The sequence below is a fragment of the Procambarus clarkii genome, chromosome 86, assembly GCF_040958095.1.
Source record: "Procambarus clarkii isolate CNS0578487 chromosome 86, FALCON_Pclarkii_2.0, whole genome shotgun sequence".
Lineage (NCBI taxonomy): Eukaryota > Metazoa > Arthropoda > Malacostraca > Decapoda > Cambaridae > Procambarus > Procambarus clarkii.
The window spans coordinates 2,474,198-2,484,599 of record NC_091235.1 but is presented as its reverse complement, the minus strand read 5'-3'; the positions used below and the strand labels follow the sequence as shown (position 1 = coordinate 2,484,599).

General features: G+C 55.2%; 1 protein-coding gene across 1 annotated transcript; it reads left to right on the top strand.

Annotated features, from left to right (window-relative positions):
- Positions 1-1,818: 1,818 nt before the first annotated feature.
- Positions 1,819-3,597, top strand: LOC138358743 (keratin-associated protein 10-7-like). Its single transcript, XM_069316911.1, has one exon. The coding sequence runs from the start codon at positions 1,819-1,821 to the stop codon at positions 3,595-3,597; it is 1,779 nt and encodes a 592-aa protein (XP_069173012.1).
- Positions 3,598-10,402: the final 6,805 nt, after the last annotated feature.

The window sequence follows — 10,402 nt, the reverse complement described above, 5'->3', positions numbered from 1 at the left end:
GGAAGTAACAGAGCTACACACACAGGGGGGAGTAACAGAGCTACACACACAGGGGGAAGTAACAGAGCAACACACACAGGGGGGAAGTAACAGAGCTACACACACAGGGGGAAGTAACAGAGCTACACACACAGGGGGAAGTAACAGAGCTACACACAGGGGGGAAGTAACAGAGCTACACACACAGGGGGAAGTAACAGAGCTACACACACAGGGGGAAGTAACAGAGCTACACACACAGGGAGAAGTAACAGAGCTACACACACAGGGGGAAGTAACAGAGCTACACACACAAGGGGAAGTAACAGAGCTACACACACAGGGGGAAGTAACAGAGCTACACACACAGGGGGAAGTAACAGAACTTCACACACAGGGGGGGGGAGGGAGACGTGACCTCACCTGTGATCTCATCACCTGATCACATGCTAATTAACTGTGTAATTACAGACCAGCACATCACTGCCAACTTGGCATCCAAATGGTCGTCCCTTAAGAGAACCTTTTAGAAATAGATGAAGAGGAATATTTGCATAGCTAAATTTCCCATTAAAGTTTGCAAATGGTCATGGAACAACCTTTTATCAGCGTATGAAGCAGGATATATGCATGGGTAAATGTCAAGGCCAAATTTCAATTGAACATCAAAGAAGGAGTTGATAAAATGTGAGGGGACAGGAGGGGTGAGCCAGTAATGCCAGTAATCTTGGTGGAGGTACAAGCCATCCAGCCATCACCTCCTGTCACAAGGACAACAGTGTTCTGTATTAACCTCTTCATCACCACTGTTCAAATGACCTGTTGCTGGCCATTCTGGACTCGCTTGGCATTTCAGAATTGAGTTGGCATTTTGGTGATGTTCATATTCACAATGTTTGTAGATCAGGAGTAGAGTCTGTGATGAATGACTTGTCTTTTTATTCCAGCCATTATCCCGGCTTCCGTACGCGCGCGCGCGCACACACACATTGTTTTCTGGGGGTTGATATCACACCGAACCTGTCCCCAGAGGTCCACATCAAAAGGATATCATCAGTGGCATATGCTAGACTGGCCAACGTAAGAACTGCCTTTAGAAATCTGTGTAAGGATTCGCTCAGGACCCTGTATACCACTTATGTCAGACTAATCCTGGAGTATGCAGCTCCAGCATGGAGTCCATACCTAGTTAAACACAAGACGAAGTTAGAGAAGATTCAAACGTATGCCACCAGACTAGTCCAGAAACTGAGAGGTATGAGGTACGAGGAAAGGCTAAAGGAGCTGAATCTCACGTCCCTGGAAAACAGAAGAGTAAGGGGAGACATGATAACCACCTACAAAATTTTCAGGGGAATTGACAGGATGGACAAAAAAACTTTAGCACGGGCGGAACACGAACAAGGGGACACAGATGGAACCTTAGCGCCCAAATGAGCCACAGAGACATTAGAAAGAATTTTTTCAGTGTTAGAGAAGTTAACAGATGGAATGCATTAGGAAGTGATGTGGTGGAGGTGACTCCATACACAGTTTCAAGTGTAGATATGATAGAGCCCAGTAGGCTCAGGAACCTGTACACCAGTTGATTGACAGTTGAGAGGCGAGACCAAAGAGCCAGAGCTCAACCCCCGCAAGCACAACTAGGTGAGTACACACACACACGCGCACACACACACACACACACACACACACACACACACACACACACACACACACACACACACACACGCACACGCGCACGCATACACACACACGCACGCACACACACACACGCACACACACACACACACGCACACACACACACACGCACACACACACACACGCACACACACGCACATGCACGCACACATAAGGAAGGAGGACGTTAGAGAGTGGGTGAGGTGGCGCGACCTTAACCACCTTACCAAACTTAACAGACAAAACCAATTAACTGACCTCCGGCTGGTGGGCAGGACTAGCCTCAGGCATCACCCAGCTGCCTCAGTCTGTCAGGCATCACCCAGCTGCCTCAGTCTGTGTCAGGCATCACCCCAGCTGCCTCAGTCTGTGTCAGGCATCACCCCAGCTGCCTCAGTCTGTGTCAGGCATCACCCCAGCTGCCTCAGTCTGTGTCAGGCATCACCCCAGCTGCCTCAGTCTGTGTCAGGCATCACCCCAGCTGCCTCAGTCTGTGTCAGGCATCACCCAGCTGCCTCAGTCTGTGTCACCATCACCCAGCTGCCTCAGTCTGTGTCACCATCACCCAGCTGCCTCAGTCTGTGTCACCATCACCCAGCTGCCTCAGTCTGTGTCAGGCATCGCCCCAGCTGCCTCAGTCTGTGTCAGGCATCACCCAGCTGCCTCAGTCTGTGTCAGGCATCACCCAGCTGCCTCAGTCTGTGTCAGGCATCACCCAGCTGCCTCAGTCTGTGTCAGGCATCACCCAGCTGCCTCAGTCTGTGTCAGGCATCACCCAGCTGCCTCAGTCTGTGTCAGGCATCACCCAGCTGCCTCAGTCTGTGTCAGGCATCACCCAGCTGCCTCAGTCTGTGTCACCATCACCCAGCTGCCTCAGTCTGTGTCACCATCACCCAGCTGCCTCAGTCTGTGTCAGGCATCGCCCCAGCTGCCTCAGTCTGTGTCAGGCATCACCCAGCTGCCTCAGTCTGTGTCAGGCATCACCCAGCTGCCTCAGTCTGTGTCACCATCACCCAGCTGCCTCAGTCTGTGTCAGGCATCACCCAGCTGCCTCAGTCTGTGTCAGGCATCACCCAGCTGCCTCAGTCTGTGTCACCATCACCCAGCTGCCTCAGTCTGTGTCACCATCACCCAGCTGCCTCAGTCTGTGTCACCATCACCCAGCTGCCTCAGTCTGTGTCAGGCATCACCCAGCTGCCTCAGTCTGTGTCAGGCATCACCCAGCTGCCTCAGTCTGTGTCAGGCATCACCCAGCTGCCTCAGTCTGTGTCAGGCATCGCCCCAGCTGCCTCAGTCTGTGTCAGGCATCGCCCCAGCTGCCTCAGTCTGTGTCAGGCATCACCCAGCTGCCTCAGTCTGTGTCAGGCATCACCCAGCTGCCTCAGTCTGTGTCACCATCACCCAGCTGCCTCAGTCTGTGTCACCATCACCCAGCTGCCTCAGTCTGTGTCACCATCACCCAGCTGCCTCAGTCTGTGTCACCATCACCCAGCTGCCTCAGTCTGTGTCAGGCATCACCCAGCTGCCTCAGTCTGTGTCAGGCATCACCCAGCTGCCTCAGTCTGTGTCAGGCATCACCCAGCTGCCTCAGTCTGTGTCACCATCACCCAGCTGCCTCAGTCTGTGTCAGGCATCACCCAGCTGCCTCAGTCTGTGTCAGGTATCACCCAGCTGCCTCAGTCTGTGTCACCATCACCCAGCTGCCTCAGTCAGTGTCAGGCATCACCCCAGCTGCCTCAGTCTGTGTCAGGCATCACCCAGCTGCCTCAGTCTGTGTCACCATCACCCAGCTGCCTCAGTCTGTGTCAGGCATCACCCAGCTGCCTCAGTCTGTGTCAGGCATCACCCCAGCTGCCTCAGTCTGTGTCAGGCATCACCCCAGCTGCCTCAGTCAGTGTCAGGCATCACCCCAGCTGCCTCAGTCAGTGTCAGGTATGAGACGAAGTGATCATTGACAGCATGGAAGGTCATGTGTGTGACCTTGGCTCATATAAAATAAACAGAATCACATATGTGACGAGTTTCAAGTAAAAAATGAGAACATAAGCAAGTCGTAATAGTCTACGGGAACGTCCACCCATGTTTCACTACCTGGACTGAGGTCATGCTGGCGGACTCCTTAATTAATAGCAGTTACGCGAGTACTTACGAACGTGTCACAGCTTTCCTCAGTCTTTGACTGTTTTGGTTAAGTTTATTAAACAGTTTACAAGCATGAAAACTTGCCAATCAACTGTTGTTATTGTTATAAACAGCCTCCTGGTGCTTCGGAGCTCATTAACTGTTTAATAATTGTAAACAAAGCCGCCAAAGATTGAGAAAAGATGTACAGGTTCGTAAGTGCTTGCGTAACCGCTTCGTGAATCTGGCCCATTGACTCCAGGTACCTCCAGAGAATATTGTTTATCCGTTTCACACATTTATCTAAATATTGACTTATTCTGGATTGTATATTTCCTAACACAAATATATCTACATAGTAAGGTAGATTTAGTTGCAACTCAACAAATCCAATGTTCGCATTTTTAATGTTGTTTGCATGTACACTGAGCAGGGATGAGACGCAGATCATCTCTACAGGCGTTCATGGTACACGCGCACACACGCACACACACACACACACACACACACACACACGCACGCACACACACACACACACACACACACACACACACACACACACACACACACACATACACCACACACACCACACACACACACACACACCAAAGAGCCAGAGCTCAACCCCCGCAAACACAACTAGGTGAGTACACACACACACACACACACACCACACACCACACACACATAATACCATGCATGTGAGCCAGGGCTCTGTAGGGGACTTGGAGAAGCAAAATGTTTCAGATTTTGAAGGATCTTTGCTGGTTATTTTGCATTTGTAAGTCAGTAGCGAAGCACCCAAGATGTGTGTGTGTGTGTGTGTGTGTGTGTGTGTGTGTGTGTGTGTGTGTGTGTGTGTGTGTGTGTGTGCGCGTGTGTGTGCGTGTGTGCGTACGCGCGTGTGTGTGTGTGTGTGTGTGACCATCACCACATTTCAGCAATTTTCTTTCAGATAAAAACTTAAGACACTTTGCCAGTAAATGTTGAATAGTATGCTGGAATATCTTCCCAAAGGCGTTTCACAAATCTTCCTGTATACAATGTTGTATGTCAGTGGAGCCTCACAGAAGTATTCTCACCTTGAAGCATGCTCTCAAGCACACCAAAGCCGTCTTATGTAAATGACAGAGGGAGAAAGGCAGAGATGGAGAAAGAGAATATAGAAAAAGACAGAGAGAGAGAGAGAGAGAGAGAGAGAGAGAGAGAGAGAGAGAGAGAGAGAGAGAGAGAGAGAGAGAGAGAGAATGTCAACACACTCCAGCATTAGACCTGACTTCACACAGGTGTATCTTGTGTGCCTCCACATGTGTCCACACCCGGGAGGTTTGTGGCTCGCCAGGTGTGTGTCAAGTGTCACACCGTCTTGCAGACGCAACCTGTCACTCAGGGTGATCACAGGGAAGGTTTTCCGCCTCTCAACAGTGCTGGCAGTGACGGGGCATGGAAGCACCCGCCTCTGTACTGTTGTATAGTGTGTCTTGTAACGCGACACAAGGTGTTGTATGATACACCACCACACTCCAGGTGTGTAGCAGTGCTGTACACCACCACACTCCAGGTGTGTAGCAATGCTGTACACCACCACACTCCAGGTGTGTAGCAGTGCTGTACACCACCACACTCCAGGTGTGTACCAGTGCTGTACACCACCACACTCCAGGTGTGTAGCAGTGCTGTACACCACCACACTCCAGGTGTGTACCAGTGCTGTACACCACCACACTCCAGGTGTGTAGCAGTGCTGTACACCACCACACTCCAGGTGTGTAGCAGTGCTGTACACCACCACACTCCAGGTGTGTAGCAGTGCTGTACACCACCACACTCCAGGTGTGTAGCAGTGCTGTACACCACCACACTCCAGGTGTGTAGCAGTGCTGTACACCACCACAGACCTGGAGCCAGATTCACGAAGCAGTTACGCAAGCACTTACGAACCTGTACATCTTTTCTCAATCTTTGGCGGCTTTGTTTACAATTATTAAACAGTTAATGAGCTCCGAAGCACCAGGAGGCTGTTTATAACAATAACAACAGTTGATTGGCAAGTTTTCATGCTTGTAAACTGTTTAATAAATGTAACCAAAGCCGTCAAAGATTGAGGAAAGATGTACACGTTCGTAAGTGCTTGCGTAACTGCTCCGTGAATCTGGCCCCATGTTCGTAAGTACTTGCGTAACTGCTTCGTGAATCTGCCCCAGGTTCGTAAGTACTTGCGTAACTGCTTCGTGAATCTGCCCCAGGTTCGTAAGTACTTGCGTAACTGCTTCGTGAATCTGCCCCAGGTTCATAAGTACTTTCGTAACTGCTTCGTGAATCTGCCCCAGGTTCGTAAGTACTTGCGTAACTGCTTCGTGAATCTGGCCCCAGGAGTACAGCTACGGACCACGTCTGATGTGGTAATTACCAGAGGTGCTGGTTCACAACTATTGTGACGTCATCACCAACCAGCTCCAACAATGACGTCACTGTTCCAGTGCTCGTTTATAAGGGAACTATCAGGAGAAAGCGCCAAGTCATTGACTATATAGCACTGGGAAGGGGTCAGGATAAGGATTTGGGATGGGACGGAGGGAAGGAATGGTGCCCAACCACTTGTGGACGGTCGGGGATTGAACGCCGACACTTGTTTCCCTCTTATATATGGCTGTGGCACATTGTTTCTTAAGTCGCCAGCCTTCAGGGACCTTCAAGACGTCTCCCCTAAGCTGTCCGAGGCAAAGTTTAGAGAAAAAGTTTGAGATGGAATATTACCCATTTTCTATGATTTGGAGGGATAAGCTATAGAAAATATTACTTTATGGGAACAAAACATACGCTACACGGTGTTGTTTACAGGGACCACCAACCAGCGACCACTCACCAGGGACCACCACCAGGGACCACTCACCAGGGACCACCACCAGGGACCACCCACCAGGGACCACTCACCAGGGACCACTCACCAGGGACCACCCACCAGGGACCACCACCAGGGACCACTCACCAGGGACCACTCACCAGGGACCACTCACCAGGGACCACTCACCAGGGACCACCACCAGGGACCACCACCAGGGACCACCCACCAGGGACCACTCACCAGGGACCACCCACCAGGGACCACTCACCAGGGACCACCACCAGGGACCACCCACCACGGACCACTCACCAGGGACCACCAACCAGCGACCACTCACCAGGGACCACCACCAGGGACCACTCACCAGGGACCAATCACCAGGGACCAATCACCAGGGACCACCCACCAGGGACCACCACCAGGGACCACCACCAGGGACCACCACCAGGGACCACCCACCAGGGACCACCCACCAGGGACCACCACCAGGGACCACCACCAGGGACCACCCACCAGGGACCACCCACCAGGGACCACCCACCAGGGACCACCCACCAGGGACCACCACCAGGGACCACCACCAGGGACCACCCACCAGGGACCACTCACCAGGGACCACCACCAGGGACCACCACCAGGGACCACCCACCAGGGACCACCACCAGGGACCACTCACCAGGGACCACCACCAGGGACCACCACCAGGGACCACCCACCAGGGACCACCCACCAGGGACCACCACCAGGGACCACCACCAGAAACCACCACCAGGGACCACCACCAGGGACCACCACCAGGGACCACCACCAGGGACCACCCACCAGGGACCACCCACCAGGGACCACCACCAGGGACCACCACCAGGGACCACCACCAGGGACCACCCACCAGGGACCACCACCAGGGACCACCACCAGGGACCACCACCAGAAACCACCACCAGGGACCACTCACCAGGGACCACCACCAGGGACCACCACCAGGGACCACCACCAGGGACCACCCACCAGGGACCACCACCAGGGACCACCACCAGGGACCACTCACCAGGGACCACCACCAGGGACCACCACCAGGGACCACTCACCAGGGACCACCACCAGGGACCACCACCAGGGACCACCCACCAGGGACCACCACCAGGGACCACCACCAGGGACCACTCACCAGGGACCACCACCAGGGACCACCACCAGGGACCACCACCAGGGACCACCACCAGGGACCACCACCAGGGACCACTCACCAGGGACCACCACCAGGGACCACCACCAGGGACCACTCACCAGGGACCACCACCAGGGACCACCACCAGGGACCACCCACCAGGGACCACCACCAGGGACCACCCACCAGGGACCACCACCAGGGACCACCACCAGGGACCACTCACCAGGGACCACCACCAGGGACCACCACCAGGGACCACCACCAGGGACCACTCACCACCTCGACCTTCCCATAAGCTGGTGACAGCCACCTAAGCTGTCTAAGAATGTAATAATGGGTTAATGTGTCCTCGGAGCGCGATACATGGCAGATATAACCCTTGCAATGTATCCGGGTAATGCTTGCAAGGTGATAGGCTGTGATAGGCCTATGTTGGGTTATGGGAGGGGGGGGGGTGATGGGCAGTGAGGGAGGAGGTCCTCACACACTCTCCTACACAAATATTGACGTGTTTACATCGTGTCTGGGGCACGGTGAAGTGTGTGTGTGGGGCGCTTAGGTTGTCTGCCCGTGTGTTGGTGCGGCCTGTGTCACCCCTGTCAGGTGTGTGTCACCCCTGCCAGGTGTGTGTCACCCCTGCCAGGTCTGTGTCACCCCTGCCAGGTCTGTGTCACCCCTGCCAGGTCTGTGTCACCCCTGGCTGACCTCTGTCAGGTGGCCCTCTCCACCACCACTCTCACTATGTATACTTACCTGAATGTTGCACTGTTTCTCCCTGAGTGTGTTATCTACACAACTGGAGAAAGTGACAAATACTAACAGCGTGAGAGATCTTGGGTCTCCCGACACCCTCCGCCGCTCGTATTAAGTCAAATGACAATGTATGAGCCCAGGGCAACACCAGGGCATCCACCAGGGCCCGGGGCAGCGTTCCTACAAGGCCCAGGGCATTACCAGAGCCCAGGGCATCACCAGGGCCCAGGGCATTACCAGAGGCCAGGGCATCACCAGGGCCCAGGGCATCACCAGGGCCCAGGGCATCACCAGGGCCCAGGGCATTACCAGAGCCCAGGGCATCACCAGGGCCCAGGGCATCACCAGGGCCCAGGGCATCACCAGGGCCCAGGGCATCACCAGGGCCCAGGGCATCACCAGGGCCCAGGGCATCACCAGGGCCCAGGGCATCACCAGGGCCCAGGGCATTACCAGAGCCCAGGGCATCACCAGGGCCTAGGGCATCACCAGGGCCCAGGGCATCACCAGGGCCCAGGGCATCACCAGGGCCCAGGGCATCACCAGGGCCCAGGGCATCACCTGTGCCCAGGGCATCACCAGGGCCCAGGGCATCACCAGGGCCCAGGGCATCACCAGGGCCCAGGACATCACCAGGGCCCGGGACATCACCTGTGCCCAGGGCATCACCAGGGCCCAGGGCATCACCAGGGCCCAGGGCATCACCAGGGCCCGGGACATCACCAGGGCCCGGGACATCACCTGTGCCCAGGGCATCACCAGGGCCCAGGGCATCACCAGGGCCCAGGGCATCACCAGGGCCCGGGACATCACCAGGGCCCGGGACATCACCAGGGCCCAGGGCATCACCAGGGCCCGGGGCATCACCAGGGCCCGGGACATCACCTGTGCCCAGGACATCACCTGTGCCCAGGGCATCACCAGGGCCCGGGACATCACCTGGGCCCAGGGCATCACCAGGGCCCGGGACACTCTCAGAACACCTACCCAGACCCCACACACGCGTGCCAGACTCACCTCAACAACAAGGCTCCAGTACCTCTCCTCACTATTCAGAATCACAACTAAAAATAATACTTCAGAAGACAGCTGAGAGCCGCAGAGCTCCTGGCAAGGAAGCCACGTTATTAGCACGTTTAATAAGATGTTTCACCACAAAGGCAACACTGGCCAGACACAGCTAAGATGCAGCTTCCTCACATCTTAACATTAATCTTAATTTGAAGGTGAGAGGCAGACGAGAGGCAGGAGAGAGACTGTGAGAGGCACACGAGAGGCAGGAGGGAGACTGTGAGAGGCAGACGAGAGGCAGGAGGGAGACTGTGAGAGGCACACGAGAGGCAGGAGGGAGACTGTGAGAGGCACACGAGAGGCAGGAGGGAGACTGTGAGAGGCACACGAGAGGCAGCAGGGTGACTGTGAGAGGCACACGAGAGGCAGGAGGGTGACTGTGAGAGGCACACGAGAGGCAGGAGGGAGACTGTGAGAGGCACACGAGAGGCAGCAGGGTGACTGTGAGAGGCACACGAGAGGCAGGAGGGTGACTGTGAGAGGCACACGAGAGGCAGGAGGGTGACTGTGAGAGGCACACTAGAGGCAGGAGGGAGACTGTGAGAGGCACACGAGAGGCTGGAGGGTGACTGTGAGAGGCACACGAGAGGCAGGAGGGTGACTGTGAGAGGCAGGAGGGTGACTGTGAGAGGCACACTAGAGGCAGGAGAGAGACTGTGAGAGGCACACGAGAGGCAGGAGGGTGACTGTGAGAGGCAGGAGGGAGACTGTGAGAGGCAGGAGGGAGACTGTGAGAGGCAGGAGGGTGACTGTGAGAGGCAGGAGGGAGACTGTGAGAGGCA